Genomic DNA, 21,212 nt, shown 5'->3' with positions numbered 1-21,212 from the left:
TTTTAAGAGTCCTCAGTTTCTTTTTATATTTGTTCAGAGTTTCTAATATAATCAGTGAGAGAAAAGGCTATACTTGGCTTACTCCATCTTGGCTGCAAGTCTGGTTTTGTTTGTCATTTTCTCAGAAATAAACAAAAATGCTTATTGAACAAATCAATATAAAAATGAACTGCCTATTTACCAGTCCGTTTGGATCTGTGCTTGAATTTTTTTCATTTTTTTCTTTTTTTTTTTTTTTGCAGTTCATCCAATGACTCCCTATAACTTATTCCCTAAAAACGTTGGTGCCACAAATGCCACCATGACCTGGAAGGTATACTCCATTGGAAACAATTCCACACTTTTATGTCAGCTTGAACTCCTTGCTGAAGGAAAAGTGATACAAGTAAGTGTTTAACTGTCTATTTTCAAAAATTTCTTTGTGTCCAAACAGAGAGACTGGTGAGTGAAATCTCTTTAAACTCTTATTTCTATGTGTGTTCAAATGATATGGGTCATCTGTTTAAAAGGTCCAGGAAATTAATCATAAACTTTTAGAGTTTAGAGATTTTTTTTTTTCTCAAAGAACTAGTCTTACTCCAAATCAAGTCTTACTCTGTGTGATTTGGCTTTGCAATGAATGCTCACCAATACTTCTGTCTTCTTCTTCCCCCCACCCTTTTTTTTTTATTTTATTTTTTAATTAAGCAAAACAATGTTTCCATCAAGGTGAATGGTGAGTACCTCTTAAGTGAACTGGAGCCTGACACAGAATATGTGGCCCGAGTCCGCTGTGCTTATACCAACCACTTCTGGAAATGGAGTGAATTGATTAGTCAAAAATTCAACACAGCTGAAGCTGGTACGTTCAGCTCCCTGACATCCCAAGGATCTAAACTGACTGGCAGGAGACGGGTGGGCTGCTCTGAGAACTTTTGTTTGTACCGAAAACTTAGGGGAAAGTATAACAACAGTCTTGGTACCATCTTTAAAAAACGACAACAACAAGAAACTAAATTAAATGCCTAATGAAATGTGAGTGGGAAGATATCTACGTCAGACATTTGCCATCTGAGTTATTTCTACTGAACTGTTTTCTCTCTGATCTTCAATTTGCCAAAATGGTTTCTAAGCTAAAGATATTGCTGGATTCCCGTTGGATCTGGGGCTATGTCAATTAGTATAAACTTTTAATTCAGGACTGGGGACAAACAGTAGCGTTTGTGCTGAGGAAAGCACTGATCTCATGCTAAACAGCCTCGGGCTGTGTTTGGAAATATAATGGTATTTGGAAACTGAATCATCATTGTTAAGTCTTTGGTTCCTGTGACAACAAACTGGGAGCCTTCTTATCATGCTCTCAGGGGTCGTTTCCTCAATAATGACTGAACAGAGACTTTTTCCCCCAAATAACTATGTCTCAGATCTCAGATAAACCTCAGGAGATGAGATGGCCCAGCCTTGCTTTCACCTCCTTCCTATCCCAGATGATAAAGTCTTACTGTTGCCTACTTTACACATGAAACAACTTGGGCCCCTAAACTGGGGAGACATGCCTGGTTTGCAGAGTTAAGGAAGGGCAGAGACGTGACAACAGTAACCAGGGCAGTTACCGTTTATCTAGTGTTTAGTATGTGCCAGACACAGCTCCAAGTGCTTGCAGTGTTTTCCCCTCAAATCCTCACACCATGCAGTAGGTCCTGTTATTATCCTCACTTGATAGATGAGGCCGCGGAGGCCCAGGGAGGGTGAGGAGTTTAACTGGCCCCCGCTAGCAAGGGACTGAGCTGTGACTGCAGCTCAGGCCCAGGCTGGCTGACTCCAGAGCTCCACCCTGATCTGACCCAGACTGGCATCTGCATGGTCTGTCTCTCGGGGGTGTCATTACAGCCTGGAGATCTTTTTGATTCAAGTCCTGGCTATTTTGCTGCCTAAGGAAGGATTATATCTATTTATTTTATTCCATCTTATTATTTGTGTTTGTAAGCTGGTGAGTTCTTTCTGTTTCAGCCTGGGGGGAACATTTTAAAGCAGTGACTGATCGGCGGGCTGGCGAGGGCAGTGCCTGAAAACCCACACCCAGGGCTGGTCACCAGAGGTGCTCAGCAGGCCTCCTCCCCTTGTCAGCACCCCCCCCCCCCCCGCCCCCCAGCGGCTTCAGGGAGGCATTGCCAGAGGAGGTGCTGGTGGCACCCCCCCCCCCCCCCCCGCCCCGCCAACTGCCCTCCAAGACTCCAGTCATTTTTCTTAGTGGGGTAGTCCCCTCCAGAGCCCTGTTCCTGTTGGTAATTTGGTTTATTCCTCAGTTATGTTTCATTAAAGAGTTTTTACTTTATTAATACTGCATTGCTTTGGGATTTTTTTGCAAATTTATTCCAACATTATACCTAAACTTTAGTGCAATGAAACATAACAGAAAGATGGCATTTTTAGTAAATAGTTTCTTTTAGATTATAGTATCATAAACCTGAAAAATACTTAACTTTGCTTTCGATGATGACAAGAAAATGAGATGAATCTACTGATGGTGAATCCATAGATTTTTTTTTTTCCCACCTTGGATAACACTTTGCTTAATGCTGGCTTTTTCCCATCTCCACTCCGGTCCTCCCCACCAGGGAGGACCCCCATGCACACACATGTGGACGTGCCAGTCTGTACGTCCAGGTTTTGTCCACACCCCAATGTTTATGTGTATTATAATCCTACTTAAGCAGAATCATGGGGAGCAGAGCTAAATGACACCATGGGAGAAATTATATTGACATAAAGATGGAGCACCATCAACTGTGCTGCAATTCTCTTTTCTTGCAAGTAGTCATGTACAAACCAGCTGAAGATTCTGCATTGAGCTTGGGGGTCTGTCACTGAGTATTTCGATATGTTTTTGATTTAATCTTGGCTTCTCCGACAGCTTGTTGAGAAAATTGAAATCTGCCTCTAATAGGTTTTAAAAATATATGGTCATCTTTATGATGAGTAGAAAGTGTCAGCAACTAAGGGGGAAAAAAAAGGACTTTCTTAAATTTCAATTATTGGGGACTGTAAACTATATTTTTATGAAACAGAACTAAATTTGTATGTGTCATGTTGCAAAACAATGCTTCTGGCACAGAGATGTGTTGAAGCAAATCATAAATCACTGGTCCTACAGTTTACTGGCAAGAAAGACAAGGAAGCAAGCTCTTCTAGAACAGAGTGGGGAGAGGCATGCCGGGGAGAGGCGTGCAGCCAGTGCCCTGAGGGTCCACATGCAGGCAGCTGGCCCAGACCAGGAACTTGGGGGTGGTGGGTGTGCATGGGGAGGAGGGTGACAAGGAAGGGGTCCCAGGCTCTGACTGCAGCGACAGGCCAACCTGTGTGCAGTTAGGAACTCGGGGAAGAGTGCAGCCTTCCTCTGGGGCTCTCCACTTGAGTGTGTCCATTGCAACCTTCACAAGTGGGGCAAGGAAATAGCAACAGTCTGCTGCTCCTAGAAATTCCAAATATGGGAAATTTACCTAACTAACCTCCTAGAATTGGACTGACAAAGGATTCCAAAATTCCTTGGTGGCTTCCAGAAGCTCTGAGGCTTGAGTTCACAAAGGCCCCATGTGATGTCCCATTCAGATGTAGCAGCCCTTTTGTAAAGCACCTACTGTGTGCCCCTGGTGAGGCGAGACCAGTATGGCCGCGGCCAAGTGGGTAGAAGTCACAGAGAGTGAAAAAGCGAGAAGCAGGCTCAGGCAGGACAGGCCGTGGTCACTTTTGTTGACGGAACTAGAGAAAGGTTGAATATTATTGTACGTGCATATTGTGACCCTAGAGCTTTTCTTTGGTTAATTTCAGCTCCCTCAGAGGCTCCCGATGTCTGGAGAAACTTGAAGATGGTGTCAGGACATCCTACTGTGAGCTTATTCTGGAAGGTGAGATGCAGACGTTCAAAGAGACAGATTTTTGCTTGGCAGTTATCTTTCACTGAAACTAGACATTGGTGCAGTCTTCTGATGGGGAGGGCTGTTAACATGAATCCAGTAGAATTTGTTACCCAGTGGAGGAATCCCCGCTCCACATCCATGTCCCCAGCACTGGACCAGTAACTCCTTCCTCAGCAGCCTCTTGCACAGGTGGCCAGTTCTGACTGTTAGAACTGCATCTCCTAACTTCTCAGGCCTGCCCCTAAGATCTGCAGGGCCCAGTCCATGAGTATAAGTGGAGAAATATATACCATAATTAAAAGTTATAAATATTTAACTATTCAGAGTATTTATATTTGAAAGTTATAAGTCAAGCTAAAAAACTGCAATATAAAATTAATCTTGTCTTTCTATCTTAACTGACATGCCTTCACGACAACGTGGAAGGCCTGGTTTGCGTTAAGAACTCTCGGATTCCTCAGTGTTTGATGCTAAAGCATGGCCGTGCTGAGGGAGCTGGTCCTTGGCCACAGGCCACCCCACTCTTTTTCCCATCTCCACTCCAGTCCTCCCTATCAGGGAGGACCCCCATGCACACACATGTGGACGTGCCAGTCTGTACGTCCAGGTTTTGTCCATACCCCAAGCTAACAGTTGCCCCAGCCCAATCTCAGGTCTGGGGGTGCACACACCAGGGGCACTGTCTGTCCTCGGGAAGGTAGGCCGGAGGTTCAGGCCCCTCCCGTCTGCGTCTACTCCTGTCTTTCCCACTCCATACTCACTGAGTGTGTTTTAATCCAGGCTAAAGAGTCCCCCTTTCTCTCTATTCCTGACTTGGTCACTCCTCTCTGGACACAATATACTCTGAGATCTCCCCCAAATGATCCTATTCTCTGCTCAATTTTAGTTAGAATAGAATGTCTGATTTCAAGCTTGGTTTAGAAGGTTATTTTCTCTCTTAAGCTGTTTTAATTAGCCCAGTGTGGTGTGTGTGTGTGTGTGTGTGTGTGTGTGTGTGTGTGTGTGTGTGTGTTCAATCAAGGGACAGAAAAGATAAAAAAGAAATTAAGCAAACTCTTTTCAGAGGAAAGCCCATTTTGAAATGATTGTTAATATTTTTTTCAGCCACTATCAAAAGTGCATGCCAACGGGAAGATCCTGTTCTATAATGTAATTGTAGAAAATCTAGACAAGCCATCCAGGTTAGAGGTCCTCTCCATCCCTGCTCCCGCCAACAGCACAGAACTAACCCTCGATCAATGTTCTTACCAAATCCATGTCACAGCTCACAACAGTGTGGGCCCTTCTCCCGCTTCCGTAATTGTCGTTTCTGGAGACCCTGGAAACGGTGAGTGTTTTTGGTTTTGCTTTTCTTCTCTAGAAAAATGTTGATGGTGTTATTAGGCAGAGATGGATAAATCAGAAAGACAGTAATTTGGGGAGACAAAAGATCTAGCTGCCAAACACTGTCTGTCATTTTCTTTGGGTTCAGGCATGTCAGCGGGTTTCTGGCGCAGTCGTCCTTTGTGTGGGAAGAAGATTTCAGCCATAGCTCAGGGATTCTTCCACCAACTTGGGAAATTGTCTCAAATTTATTCACATAAATGCAACACCGACAGACAGTCCCAACTGAGAGTTAGAGCTGGTGTGAAAGTACTTTGTGGCTTATGAAACATGAGGTGCGTTTATTATATGGCAGAATATTTTGTCAGTCTTGGCCACCTATAAAGAGCCCAGGAACATTTCTGTACATCATGAGGAGAGCTAGCATCATCTTTCGAGAAGGGCTTTGCCAAAGCTGTGGAATAAAATGGTGATAACTGGCTAAACCCTTAGCTTGTGAGAGACCAAACAAGGTGGAAATGACCTTACATGTATAATTAACAATGGTGTAAATTTCCTTCTTGGGAGAGCTGTGAAAAGAGGTTGGCTGCACTAACCCCGCCCCCAGCAGTACACACTCTGAGACACTGCACACTTGGACATGACCCAACAGACATCCTAAGGTCACTCATGAACCTTGCAATAATGTCACCCTTCAGTTAGTGCTATAAAAATTTTCAGACCCTGCTTGTAGGGTTATGTCACGTTGCTTTATACCTATCATTCAAATTAGGCTTAAATTTAGGTTAAGTGGGCTAGATTAGAGGGTGTTATTATTTTGTTTTATTTATTTTGTTTAAGAACTATCCAGTGTGTCAAGTAAGAAAAAGAAATTGGGATTGTGCCACAGGAGAAAAACTAAGGAGTTACTTAACATAATCTTTGCTTGTCTAGAACTGTATTAGAGAAGGAAATGAATAGTTGTATTCTGTCTTTATTAGGGCCAGAAAGGGAAAGGTGGGCATTTCATTCACCCTGGGGGAGCTGACAGATTAAAAAAACATTGCCTCCAATGACACTCAGCTCAAACAACTCTGCTAAACACTATTATCTGTTTGGGGTCATCCCTATCTGTGGGTTCCGACCATACCTTCCTTCCCCATGCCCTGCCTTTAGAACCCATTCCTTCACCTTGTGAGGCCCTATCCAGCTTTCCTGATGTGGTCCACATTCTTAAGTCTCTGGAGTGGATAAAGGCACTGATGTGCTATGAGACAGACCAAGGAGGTTTAGCCAATTCACACTAGAGTGTGAATGACTGAAGAAAAAAAAAATAGATTGCCTTTCTCTTCCCCTCTACCTCCACTCCTCAAAACATATTTGCAATTTTAAAGAAGCAGCTGAGTAAGAGTCATGCTTCTAAGTTTGGGATGAAATTTTAGTCATCATTTGGGGAAATTTTAGTCATCATTTAGTCATCATTTTGGGATCAAATTTAGTCATGTGAATAAGTTTTAATATGAAAGAGATTTGTCTCTCTGATGAAGGAAGACAGAGAAGCCATGTGGGCAGCATAGGCACAGGCCTTCTTGGGGAACCTCTCGCCTCATACCTGGGGCTGCACATTCCTTTCAGTGTTCACAGCTGGGTGATAATTTGGTGCCCTAGAAAATGTAATAGCATCCTGCTTTCGCATCAGTGTTCAGCTGTAATTAGAATTGCCAGATAAAATAAAAGATGCCCAGTTAAATATGAATTGCAGAGAAGCAACAAGTACATTTTGAGTGTTAAGTCTGTCCCATGTAACACTTGCGCCACACTGACTGCCTCTCTGTACAGCTGCTTGCAGGTCCACCCCTTGATCAGAGTCTGCTTTCACTCGAGTGACCACCAGGGACCACTGCCCTCTGAACAGTGGCGGGCTGTGGAGTCAGCCTCGGAAATAGGAGAAATTCTCATCCCTCAATATCTAGGCTGACCTGCTTGAAATCAGTAGAACTGTAGTCCATTGAGACCATATCACCTTTTTTCCAATTGTCAGACCTTAGGAAAACTACCCTGGTGCATAAAATACGTTGAGGTGGTATCCTAGGTCATACGTAGCGTGCACATCCGTTCATAATCTGGCTTAGTACATACCTGAATTGTTCTTTCCTTTTTTCTCCACACTCACCTCAGTTTCTGCCCCTAACATCTAGGAGACAGTAGTTAGTTCAGGGGCAGCCAGCATTATGTGGGATAATTAAGCCAAATTATTCATTCATTCAACAGATGATTTTTGAAAGCAGATCAAGTACCAGACACAGTTCTAGGTCAAGGGTCAACAACTTTTTCGGTAAAGGGGCAGAGAGTAAATATTTTAGGCATTGTAGGCCAGACAGTCTCCAGTCTATATTCTGTATTCTTTGTTTGTTTTTAAAAACTCTTTAAACATCTTAAAACCAGTCTTAGCTTAGGGGTCATATAAAAACAAGCTTCCAAGGCTGGATTTGTCCTGCTGGCAGTGGTTTGCTGATCCCTGTTTTAGGGGCTGATGTCCCTTTGGGTCTCCGAAGATCAGGACAGGGGGCATCTGAAGGGCAGGTGTGAATATTTGTTGGGAGTGAGAGGCAGGAAAAGATCCCTCCTGCCCTAACCCAAGCCCCGTAACAATTGCAGAGGTAGGGCTTTTACCTGCTAGATACACTGCACGTTCAAGTTTATTTTCTTCTTTAGATATTTTTGCAAAATGTATGATTAATGAAATCTGAAGCATTGCCCTCTTTGTATGTACAGAAGAGGTTGAAAAAGGAAGAGTTAATGGCACAGAGGATGGATTTTCTGTGTCTTGGAAACCCCAATCCGGAGATGCCACAGGCTACGTTGTAGAGTGGTGTGATTGTCCCCAGGACCTGCCCTGTGTTCTCCAGTGGAGAAACCTAGGCCCCAATACCACAAGCACAGTCATTAGCTCGGGTAAGAAGAACCTTCTGTATTACCATGCTGCTCCATTCACCTGGCAGCAACTTCAACAGGGGTTTCTGGATCATCTCAGATACTTTGTGCCCAACTGATAACTACAAATCCAGTGTGGGTCTTGGAGTTCAAATTTTGCAGTGATGTGGTCTAAGTTTTGACCTTTATATCTACTTTTACAGAGACTATCTGGACCAAAGGCTGGAATAGGTGTTCATGAGTTTCATGAATTTGTTCAGCAGTGAGTCAGCAGTCTCAAATGAACGGCAGAGGGACATTATAACAGTTGTCCTGAGAGCTTTTACAAAAGCAAAGAAGGGTGTGGATTTGGGAAACATAGGAGTAGAGCTGACGGGAGTCGATTATCAACTTCAGTTTCAATGGAACATATAGAACTTGGTCTCTTTCCTCCCACACTGGATCTGTCATTTCGAGATTACTAGTGTAGCAGTTAAGGAGTAGGTTTGTGGAAAGAGAGTCACAAGATGTGTTCCTTACAGATTCTGGGGGGGGGGGGGGTGGGGGGGGTGTTGGTGGCGCCATCTGCTGGGCTCAAGATAAAGATGTGGGAATTGTCTGGGTCCAGAGGGTGATTGATGAGACTCCAGGAGGGCATTCAGTGGCTGGTGGGGAGTGAGGAGGGGAGTCTTCCCTTGGCTTGAGCAGTGTCAGTGGCATGGTTCAGAGGTGTGGGGTGAGGGGAAAGTGAGGTACTGGAAGCAAATCTTCCAGATGCTTGCCCTTCATGGGCAGAGAGGCGGCCAGTCGCTGGCAGGGGATTTGGAGTCAAAGGAGAGTTTTACATTGTTTTCTGTGTCTGGTTGAATTCTGCGCCCAGTTGCATGCACGTGGATAAGGGCATGTTTGCAAGTTCTTGATCAAGAGGACGACGTAGAGGGCAGTCGCCCAGACTTCGTCGGAAATGCTGGAGGATTCAGGGGAAGGAGGGAAGATGGTGGCGATGAAGGGCAGAAACCCCGAGGAGGAAATTCTTAAGGGGACACAAATTCATTTTTCATTCTTCTTCTTGTCAGAAGTAAAGAGAATGGCATCCTGTGTTATTGAAAATCTGTTGACTTTTCTTCTCTAGGTGCTTTTAGACCAGGGGTTCGATACAACTTCAGAATTTATGGAATTTCTACCAAAAGGATGGCTCATTTATTAGAGAAAAAAGCAGGATACTTGGAGGAACTGGGTAAGTTTAAAGCATTTAATGTGTCCATTGTTTAGAACAATCCAGAAACTCTTCATTTTGGGTTTAGGAAGATTACAGCACCTTTCCTAATTTTCAGTGTCCCGTTTATTCTGGCAGTGGGGTTTTTTTAAAAGTTATTTTTTCATCATACAAATAGAAAACATTTTCATTAAAGACAATTTATAAGATGTTATGCAAAAGAAGACAAAATGATTGCTAATTTTACCACCCAAGGGCAAATGTCCAGAGTTAATATTTTATGTGTATCCTTTCTCAGTACAGATATACACTTTTAAATAAAAATGGGATCTTTTTTATTACTACTCTATGCAGTTTTGTAAAGTGCTTTTTGACTCATGTCACTAAGTAATATTTAACTATCATTTTTTAGTACTGCAAAGTGCCTCATGGTTTGCATATGTCAAATCACCTGTCGTTGGACTTTTAGGATGATTACAAAAATATTTCTCAATTAAAAACTATAAAATTCACTTTCAGTTATGTTGCAGTCTCAAATACTCAATCTTTCTCTTCTTTCTTGGCCAAATCTCTTATGCCCTATCTGACTCACCGTCATTTTAGCTGAATCTTTGTTCATTGCTCTGATAATGGTTTTTCAACAAAGCCCCAGAAGTAGAATACTCAAGCCAAAAGGTTTGAACTTCTTAAATACAATTTTATAATTTTTAAGACTTTTAGTAGATATTGTGAAATCGCTGCCCCCCCAGAAATTGTACCATGATCTCACCAGCAGTGTGGGGAAGGTTTGATCCTCCCATGTGGTTGCTAATTCACCTTCTCGGCATCCAGGGTCTCACACCCACTGGAAGCTGGGCAGCTGTGTCCTTGATTGCCTCTCACCAATCAGACCAGCTCTTGGGGTTCTCCATTGGGTGGGAGCTGCCCCAGACAGGTAGGAGGGGTGTGTTGTGTGTTTTGACAGACATAGGCCAGGTGTGCACCAGCGTATGAGCTGAAACAGGCTCTCAGGGAAGCCTCAGAATAAACGCTTTCTGATTCTCCCTGTGACACCTGGACAATTGTGCACTGCTACCACTTGGGAACTAGCGTTCTTCAAAGTTGCCCATACCTCTTCAAACATAACCCTTCCTCCCTTCCTCCCTACTTCAGTTCATCCTCCCAAACACTGTTGAGAATTCAGACTCAGAATGAAGTCTAGGAAAGCCTTTCTTTTTTGCTGTGTGACCTTGCCAAGTTACTGAGTCTCTCTGGGCATCCATTTCTACACCTGAGAGATGTAAGGCTTGAACAAGATGATTGCTCAACTCCTTCCCAGCTCTCACGAGCTAAGTCAGGGCGTACATCCTTTAGAGAAAAAGATGAGACTCCTTCACTTGGCACACGCACCTACAGAGTGGGCCGTGGTTCTGCTTTCAGTTTACACCAGTGCATTGAGACTCTTTCCAAATCGTAAATCTTACATTATCCCAACTTCCTTTCCTAGCTCCTTCAGACAACCCTCAAGTGGTCATGAGTAACTTGACTTCCCACTCCTTCACTCTGAGTTGGAAGGATTATTCCACTGAATCCCAACCTGGCTTTATACAAGGATACCATGTCTACCTGAAACCCAAGGCGGGGGAGCAGTGCCACCCGGCATTTGAAAAGACAGTTCTTCCAGGTGACTTTTTTTTTTTTTTTTTTTTTTTTTTTTACGCGGGCCTCTCACTGTTGTGGCCTCCCCCGTGGCGGAGCACAGTTTTTTTTTTTTTTTTTTTTTTTTTTGTCTGTTTACCGTTTCAAGGTCTCATTATTTGAAATCATTGTAAAGGCTGCCGGCTGTCTCTGACTGTGGCCAGGCAGAATTCTGTGCTCACGTGCTTTTATGATGGAATGGTGTTCTTAAACAAATTAGTAGGGTGGACAAGACCATGGGGGCCAGGATTTTAGCTTACTTAAAAACAATGTGGCCCAGTATTTTTAGAAGCACCTGAAATACCCTCAGCTCCTTAAGAAAACCTACCACTTAGGAAACGTCCTTGCTAACCTCATTTTCTTTTTTTCTTTGACTTCATTAAAGTTTATTAAAATGTATACCTAGGAAGCACTGGCAGGCTCTTACTCTCTCTCTGGCAGGTCTGAGTGCTTCCCCTGGATGAGGAACATCCCTTGTTTAGTGGGGTGCTTGCTTTGCTTGCCATCTCCCGAATATTTTACCAGTGTCCCCAGTGTGATGAAATTATGGTTTCATTTTTGGTTGGTTTAGAAATGTTGGCAGTGCCAAGTCAACAAGAGTATTAGTGCCCCACTGTCTGACAAGATCTTTATCACGCTCTTAATAGTTTTTTCTTCTTGAAAAAAAATTTTTTTTTTTTTTTAAACCCACAGAGGATTCAGTATGTTGCAAATACACAATTGACAACCCGGAACAAAAGACATTTGTTGTGGAAAACCTACAGCCGGAATCCGTCTATGAGTTTTTCGTCACTCCTTACACAAGTGTTGGCGAGGGTCCCCTGGATGCTTTCACAAAGGTCACAACTCCGGATGAATACTGTGAGTTTCTCCAAATCAAAATTCTTAGCAGTTCTTGGGAAACTGACAAATGACACACACCATGGGCATGGGTTTTGTCTAGATTGGGAATTTTTAAACCTTTCTTCTCTTTCTGTCTGTCACTTTCTCTAGATGAAACTCACCAAAAAAAAAAAAAGGAAATGTTACGCAGAATCCCACTACATAAAATAGATAAGAGTGAAGCTAATCCAACTGATCTATAACCTGGAACCTTCCTCTTGCCTCTCTCTGGCCCCTGAGGCACTTCTCTGGAACTCGGTCCCAGAATAGTTTGAAAATCACTGATGGCATATTTTAGTGTTGACTTGGGAAGAGCCTTGTGAGTTCTGTCTGCAGAGGGGTGGGGATGTTTTTCTCAGCAGAACTACTCTCTGCAGCCAGCCTTCTGGCTGGTTTCTCTCAGTGGCAAATTACTGGCTTCCTGACCTTGCCTCTCTGGGGGTACTAGAAAGTACGGTGGGGCAAGCAGTGTTGGTTCACGAACCTGGTGTTTGCAGATTTGATGGGGAAAGGGTGAGATAAAGAGAGCCATCCTTTCAAAATGCATTTGTCTTGAAAGATGGAGAAAGAAGAGGAAGGGAGAAGAATGGCAGCTTACTGGTAAATAAGATTCTGCTGGTAAATCCTGCCCTCCAACAAAGAGGAAGGTGGTGGGAGAAAACAGATACTGATGGAGGAAAGCGGGGAAAGTAGGTAGCAGATAGGCATCATAGGAGGTCCACGCTGGAAAGGACCTCTCAAGATTCGCCTCCATGAAAAACAAATAGGCTAAAATAGCTGCCTGAGTTGCCAAGTAGTGTAAGGTGGGGCTCTGGGGATGGGGTGGGCTCGTCAGGTAGAACCACTGGACCTGGCTGCCTGACTGGTGATGAGGATGCCCATGACCACAGTGGCAGGTTGGGGCTGAAACATGGCCCCAGGTCTCTAAGCCAAAGGCCAGAACTCTCATAGTCAGGTTAAGATTTCAGTCAACAACTCACATTACTTGAGCATGCTTGCCATTTTAGAGTTAATTTTAAATTTATTTTCAGGCTGTTTTTCTTCCAGCTTCAGTATTTACTTGGCTGGTAGAGGTGTGTGTATGAGTATGTGTAAGACACACACACACACACGTATAATACATATTATCATTATCTCAAGTATATTTTCTAGATTTCATTTATCTCCCTTACTCATGAGAAACCTCCTTTGCCTTGGCTGTGACTCGATTATATTGATTATTATGAAAAAGTAGACTAAACTGCTGCATAATTGCAGCAGTGAGAATGACAGTCCACAGTTACAAAAATAGTATGGAGGACTCAAATGCAATGGTGAGTGACAGAAGCCAGGCACCGCTCTTGCTGCACAATTCCACACATAGAGTATAGACAGAGGCAAATGCTGTTTATGTGGTTGAAAGGCAGGATAGTGGTTACCCTGGGAGGGGAAGATGCCTGGATGGGGACACTGGGGGACTCTCGGGGGAGCTGGTAACATTCTTTTTCTTGATCTGGGTACTGGTTACGTGAGTACGTTTAGTTTGTGAAAACTCATTGAGCTGTACACTTAGGAGCACTTTTCTGTATGCACATATTATACTTCAACAGAAAGTTTAGCAAAGCCTGTCTGAAGTTTGGAAACTACTATGGGTAGCTCCCCAGGCTTCTTTTCAGATACATTACAAATTCGTATTTTAACCAAATTTTAAAACCAGTTGTAGTCATCAAAAGTACTGCTCTTGAGAGCAAGGTGTTCTTTTTTTTTTTTTTAAACATATGTGTACTGATTTATTTATTTTTATTTATTTATTTTTGGCTGTGTTGGGTCTTCATTGCTGCATGCAGGCTTTCTCTAGTTGTGGTGAGCAGGGGCTACTCTTCGCTGTGGTGTGCGGGCTTCTCATTGCAGTAGCTTCTCTCATTGTGGAGCACGGGCTCTAGGTGCACAGGCTTCAGTAGTTGTGGCACGTGTGCTCAGTAGTTGTGGCACAGGGCTCTAGAGTGCAGGCTCAGTAGCTGTGGTGCACGGGCTTAGTTGCTCCGTGGCATGTGGGATCTTCCCAGACTCGAATCCATGTCCCCTGCATTGGCAGGTGGATTCTTAACCACTGTGCCGCCAGGGAAGTCCAAGAGCAAGGTGTTCTTTAGTGGTGTCAGGAGTTTCTTTCACCTTACCTGGCGTCAGGGATAATTTTAGGCCAGTTGTCGAGGTGCTTTCTCTGCCACCCTCTTACCTTCCCATGTCCTTTTCTCCAGAGCCCTGTGCTTCCTCAGAAGCTTCCTCAGGGAGGGCCTGCCCTCCCTGACAAAACTCCAGCGTTATCCACCAGCACAAGTTAGGCCCCATTCCTGCAGGACAGCTGTGGAGGGGGATGAGGAGGGCAGGGAGGCAAAGGGATTGAACCGGAATATATGTACATATGAATGACTGTCAGCCTCCAAACCCCTTCGTGTGATTTGCTTTTATAAAAGAGGATGTTTACCAACCCAGCTGAACTATTCTTTGGTGAATTTGCAAGCAGTGAGACCAGGAAGATGGGCATTTATGTAAATGAAGTACAGGTTGACATATCTGAGAAATAAAAATAGAATAATTATCCCAGGTGATGACTTAGGTAATTTTTTCAGAGCCTAACTAGAAGGGGTGCATTTGTCAATTTTTGACATGTAATAAAATACCTCAAAATCTCAATGGCATACAAAAATAAATCTCTCTTTTGATGCTCCTGGCTTGGCTGATGTAGGCTGGGCCAGGTGGGACTCCAAGCTTCAGGCAGGTTTGTTCCATGTAGGTTCACCCTGAGGCTTAGGCTGAAGGGACAGTGGCTCTGAGGGACCAACTCTTCTCAGAGTGGGTCACAGGAACACAAGAGAGCAAGCCAACTACAAGCACACTGAACGCAGCTACCAACCAGCATGACCACTACTCACCTCCCATTGGCCAAACCAACTCACGTGGCTGAGCCCACAAGTCAAGGGTGTGGAGTATAATTCTCATACAGGGAGGGAGTAAAGAATGGGGAGTAATGATCCAGTCTGTCAGGATAGGTAATGGGTTTGAGTCACAAGTGTTGAGGGCAAATGGTTCCCTGTGTTGGCTGGTTGGTCTCACTGCCCTGGCCCCCAGCAGTCAGACAGAACTCATATTGAACCTTGCACAAATGGAGTTTTGAGGAATAAAAGACATGTAAAACTATTTTAATTCCTTTGAGGGAAAAGTAGTCATTAAAAATATCCCTTTCTGGGCTTCCCTGGTGGCGCAGTGGTTGAGAGTCCGCCTGCCGATGCAGGGGACACGGGTTCGTGCCCCGGTCCGGAAAGATCCCACATGCCGCGGAGTGGGTGGGCCCGTGAGCCATGGCTGCTGGGCCTGGGCATCCGGAGCCTGTGCTCCGCAACGGGAGAGACCACAACAGTGAGAGGCCCGTGTTACCGCAAAAAAAAAAAAAAAATATCCCTTTCTTTTTCCTCTCCAGCCCATACACTGATACGCATCATCCTGCCCATGATTTTCTGCGTTTTGATCGTCATGATAATTTGCTACTTAAAAAGTCAGTGGTAAGTGTGCGGGGAAGGTTTTATCCAAGAAGGAGTCAAAGAAAAATCTAGAAAGGAGATAGAAGTCACACCTGATAATATGAGGAAAAGTGCTGAAAAGGAAAGAACAAAGGAGGATTTGGTGGAAATATGGTAAGTTTTAAACAATCTTGTTTATCCACAGATAAGCAATAAATCAGTACATAAGAAAACTAGACTTCCCTGGTGGCGCAGTTAAGAATCTGAGAAAAATCTAGAAAGGAGATAGAAGTCACACCTGATAATATGAGGAAAAGTGCTGAAAAGGAAAGAACAAAGGAGGATTTGGTGGAAATATGGTAAGTTTTAAACAATCTTGTTTATCCACAGATAAGCAATAAATCAGTACATAAGAAAACTAGACTTCCCTGGTGGCGCAGTGGTTAAGAATCTGCCTGCCAATTCAGGGGACATGGGTTCGAGCCCTGGTCCAGGAAGATCCCACATGCCGTGGAGCAACTAAGCCCACGAGCCACAACTACTGAGCCTGTGCTCTAGAGCCCGTGAGCCACAACTACTGAGCCTGCGCACCCTAGAGCCCATGTGCCGCAACTACTGAGCCTGTGCTCTAGAGCCCATGTGCCCCAACTACTGAAGCCCTTGCGCTCTAGGGCCCACGTTCCACAACTACTGAGCCTGCGTGCCGCAACTACTGAAGCCTGCGCACCCTAGAGCCCATGTGCCGCAACTACTGAGCCTGCGCGCCCTAGAGCCCATGTGCCGCAACTACTGAAGCCCTTGTGCTCTAGGGCCCATGTGCCACAACTACTGAGCCTGCATGCCGCAACTACTGAAGCCTGCGCACCTAGAGCCCGTGCTCCGCAACAAGAGATGCCACTACAGTGTGGAGCCCACGTGCCTCAACTAGAGATAGCCCACGCACAGCAACGAAGACCCAACGCAGCCAAAAATAATAAGGAAACCAACTATTTTAAAATGTTGCAAAATTTGTTCATAGCAATAGCTAATATTTGTATTTCACTTACCATGTACTTGGAAGTGTTCTAAGTGCTTTACATATAACAATTCATTTAATGCTTCCAACACCACCATCACCACCATAATGATCTCCATTGAACCAGTAAGGAAATTAAAGCATAGAAGGGTTAAAAAGCTTGCTTAAGATTACAGTGTTAATGAGTGATTGATGATAGAGCACGGATTAGAACCCAGGAATCTGACTCCAGGGTTCTCACTCTGAACCATTACGCTATATTGCAAAATTCAGTCTAATTTTCACTGTTTTTCTAGGCTGAAGGAGAAGTGTTATCCTGATATTCCAGACCCTTACAAGAGCAGTGTCCTGTCATTAATAAAATCCAAGGTAAACGCTGGGAAATTGTATGGATACTCATATGCTTGTTAAAGGCCAGCCCAGGGCTGGGGCTATAATAATCATATACTCCTAGACCTTCTCAGGAAGATGTCACAAAGCAAAAAGCCTCTTCTGCTCCCATAGCCATGAAAGGGTTGAACACATCTTTCTTCTGTCGGGCTATCTTTTGGTTTTCAACATCACCTCCAGTTAACTTGTGACCAGGATAAAACAACAAAAAAAACTGAAGCTCTAAGTGCATTTCACATACTTTATATACTGTGATACACACACACACACACACATTATCTTTGCACATTTTTTGTTTCTGTTTCAGGAGAATCCTCATCTAACAATAATGAATGTCAACGACTGTGTTCCAGATGCTATTGAAGTTATAAACAAGCCCGAAGGGAGTAAGATACAGTTCTTAGGCACTAGGAAGTCGCTCACAGAAACTGAATTTACTAGGCCTGCCTACCTTTACCTCCTTCCGACGGAGAAGAACTACTCTGGCCCTGGACCTTGCATCTGCTTTGAGAACTTCACCTATAATCAGGCAGCTTCTGACTCTGCTTCTTGTGGACATTTCCCAGTAACCCCTCAAGCCCCACCACATCAGCTGGGACCACTGACTTCACCTGAAAATTTACTAAAGGCACTGGAACAAAACTACGTGAATTCCCTGGGAGAAATCCCAGCCGGAGAAGCTAATTTGAATTATCTGTCCCAGTTGGCTTCACCCACCTCTGGAGACGAGGACAGCCTGCCAACAAATCCACCAGAGCCAGCACTCTGTTCAGAGTATAAAATGCAAATGGCCATACCCCTGGGTCTTGCCTCCGCTCCCCGAAGTGAGAACAGCAGCCTCTCCTCCACGACCCTTTTAGGTCAAGGTGAACACTGCTGCTAAGCAGTGTACCCATTTCGTATCCTCATGCTACACAGACCCTAGGAGAAGCATAGCCGGCACCACTCCATCACCAGATACCTCAGGGCTTAATGCCAGTGAGCTATCATCACCATTGTCAGGTCTGATTTATATAATCTTGCTAGGTTTTGAAGGTCAGAAGCTATGAAACTTAACATTCATCCTTGGAGCAGGCTCACTGTAGAAAGGCCAGGATCATGGGAACAGGCTTACCTTGCTGCTGCGTGTTCCACGTTCACCTTTGTAACAGCAGACTTGGCACTTGGCATGGGGATAGACCCCATCCACTCAGTACTGGACAGGTCCTTGAAGGTCAGTTTTTAGTAAGAAAGTATTTCCATTAAGTTTTACCCCACATTTAATATCTTAAGAGTAAAGGAACTAGATTTCAGGCTTTAATAAAGGCTACAGAAGATTCGTTACTGGAGCATAAATTGTCAATGTTGTTAATTTATTCTGGGTGTGTTTAATGAAGTCGCAGATATTTGAGACCAAAACAGACTTTAGACTTGCCTTGAAGTGATGATAATTTGTAGTTCATTGATGTAGTAAAATGAACTCTTCCTATTAGACCTTATCTAATAGGTAAGACATGCGAATGAATCGATGAGATCCCCACGATTGTCCTGTTTAGTTTACCATGGTTGAAGAGTGGGACTGGCATGGAACCCCTGCCTCAGTGTCAAGATTATAGCACTCCTACTTAGTAGGCACGTCTTCTACCACAACTTTTGATGACTACCTCAGAACAGATAAAAGGATAAGGTCATTAATTCCATTCACATTTATGGTTCCTTTTTTTCAAGAACTCTGGTACATAAATGACCTATTTTCAGTAAGCATCTTTTGGACTCTGCAGTAGGTTGTCTGGGTCAAGATAACGCCTTCACTGTCTCCTTATATTCCTATTATGCTAACATAATAAAGTGAAACCTCATTGTTGAACATCATTTAGGTATAACTGCAAAAGGCTAAATGGAGTGGGAACTCCTGTAGTGGCTCAGCAGCAGCTTTGTCTCTTTGAACCAATATATGCAAAGCACATACCTGGTACATGGTAGGTGTTCAGTCATGCTAGAGTTCTCTTCTTTCTGCCCGACAACCCTTAATGTTTACTTATCACACTTCTAAACTAGCATAATTAGGGGCTCCTTCTTCTTTGTTGTGGTGGGGATGACGCTGCCTGTGCTTCTGGTACCGAATGCCCTGCGCTGTGCCATTCCACACTATGAAGAATCAGAGAGAAGGAGCCACGGCTGAAAGGAAGATGGCTGTCAACTGACCTAAATATACACAAACCCGGACTTCTGTTCAGGCTTTTCAACTTTTTCCTTCTATATAACTAAGCCTTTGGCTGAATAATGGGCTATGTACACCTAACATAGTATAAACAAGTATCTTGATTAAGAGTTCTGAGAAGACTCTGGGGCCAGTATTGTTATCATTTAGCCTCTTAGAGTTTGTCATGATGCAATTATAAAAGTACATAGAAACATCAATGACAGTGATGATTGATTTGTAAATAGTATCTTTCATAAAGATTTTCTTTAAAAAAAAAATCCACAAAACCCTGAAGTCATTTTTGTTGCGATAAGCTTTAATTAAAATATTTCACCATTGCATTATTTTGTTTTCTCTACCTCAATGAAATGAAAACCTTAACAATTATTATAGCTGATAAATAAGCTTACTAGAAATGTAAATTCCTGGGTACCAGTCCAAATCTCATAACCAGAATCTCTGTGGTCCAAGGCCTGGAATCCATATATTTCATAAGTTCCCAGGCATTCAGATGCACAGTCGACTTTGAGAATCATTGGTCTAAGTCAAATGAAGATGTCTTTCTGAAATATAACAACATACCAATAGGAAATGCTGGGCTATATAAGTTTGTCCTTACAGTATCACTATGACTATAGTTTTGGCTGTAAACATTCTTCTCCCATCTTCGTGAATAACCAAATAACTTAGTATTTGAAACCTATATGCCATTTAACAGCATCATTTTAAGAAGCGTTATTCAGAAACTTTGAAATTTGTATTCATGTGTCAGAATTATTACGATTAAAAAAAAACTCATGGAGAATTTCAAATATATACAAACGGAGAAGAGTTTAACAAACCCTTATGTATTGTCATCAATCTGAACAGCCACTAAACCATGTTTATTTTAGTCCATCTGTACTCTTATTCAGTCTCCCTCCTGATATGATTTTGAAGCAAATCATTTCATCTGTAAATATTTGTTTCCCTAAATAGGCTTTACTTTTTCTAATATAGCCGTAATACCTTTTAAAAGATCATACCTATCAAAAAATCAAACAACCCAATCAAAAAAATGGGTAGAAGATCTAAATAGACATTTCTTCAAAGAAGACATACAGATGGCCAAGAAGGACATGGAAAGATGCTCAGCATCGCTAATTATCAGAGAAGTGCAAATCAAAACTACAATAAGGTATCACCTCACACAGGTCAGAATGGCCATCATCAAAAAGTCTACAAACAATAAATGCTGGAGAGGGTGTGGAGAAAAGGGAACCCTCCTACACTATTGGTGGGAGTGTATATTGATACGACGACTATGGAGAACAGAATGGAGCTTCCTTAAAAAACTATAAATAGAACTACCATATGACCCAGCAATCCCACTACTGGGCATACAGCCTGAGAAAACCATAATTCAAAAAGATACATGCACCCCCCCAATGTTCACTGCAACACTATTGACAATAGCCAGGACATGGAAGCAACCTAAATGTCCATCAACAAAGGAATGGATAAAGAAGATGTAGTACATATATACAATGGACCGCTAGCCATAAAAAAGAATGAAATAATGCCATTTGCAGCAACATGGATGGACCTAGAGGTTATCATACTAAGTGAAGTAAGTCAGAGAAAGACAAACATGGTATCACTTATATGTGGAATCTAAAAAAAGCTGATACAAATGAATTTATTTACAAAACAGAAACAGACTCACAGACTTCAAAAACAAACTTATGGTTACCAAAGGGGAAAGGTGAGGGGGTGGGAGAGATAAATTAGAAGGTTGGGATTAACATATACACAATACTATATATAAAATAATCAACAAGGACCTACTGTATAGCACAGAGAACTCTATACTCAATATTCTGTAATAACCTACATGGGAAAAGAATCTGAAGAAGAATGGATATATGTACACATATAACTGAATCACTTTGCTGTACATGTGAAACACAACATTGTAAATCAACTATACTCCAATATAAAGTAAAAAATTAAAAATTAAAATTTTAAAAAAATCACATCTAAAATCTAGTTAGTAATATTCCTTAGCAATATCAGGATATTTTGATGGTGGGAGAAACTGGCAAATAATGACCTATAAATAAATAATGCCTCGGCCTGGTGACTGGTCCTCAGCTGCAGGCAGATAGGCTGGTAGCAGGGACCTAGTCACATAGCAGAGCTATGGACCTGCTGAAAGTGCCTGCTGACATTCCAACACCTGACTCATACTAATTCTAGTGAA

The 21,212-nt window shown here is 43.0% G+C and overlaps 1 protein-coding gene across 1 annotated transcript; it reads left to right on the top strand.

The window, feature by feature from the left end:
* The first annotated feature begins 301 nt into the window (after positions 1 to 301).
* On the top strand, positions 302 to 17,671 carry LOC103081180 (oncostatin-M-specific receptor subunit beta-like). The gene is made up of 11 exons (XM_007467621.1): positions 302 to 385; positions 709 to 841; positions 3,808 to 3,884; positions 5,001 to 5,223; positions 7,974 to 8,153; positions 9,244 to 9,348; positions 10,814 to 10,990; positions 11,698 to 11,865; positions 15,443 to 15,557; positions 16,695 to 16,767; positions 17,096 to 17,671. Exons 1-11 carry the CDS (start codon positions 302 to 304, stop codon positions 17,669 to 17,671), a joined length of 1,911 nt encoding a protein of 636 aa, XP_007467683.1.
* The last annotated feature ends 3,541 nt before the right edge of the window (positions 17,672 to 21,212 follow it).

This window comes from Lipotes vexillifer, unplaced genomic scaffold (assembly GCF_000442215.2).
Source record: "Lipotes vexillifer unplaced genomic scaffold, Lipotes_vexillifer_v1.1 scaffold1432, whole genome shotgun sequence".
NCBI lineage: Eukaryota > Metazoa > Chordata > Mammalia > Artiodactyla > Lipotidae > Lipotes > Lipotes vexillifer.
The sequence above is the reverse complement of the archived record's forward strand: the minus strand, read 5'-3'. Positions and strand labels throughout refer to the sequence as shown.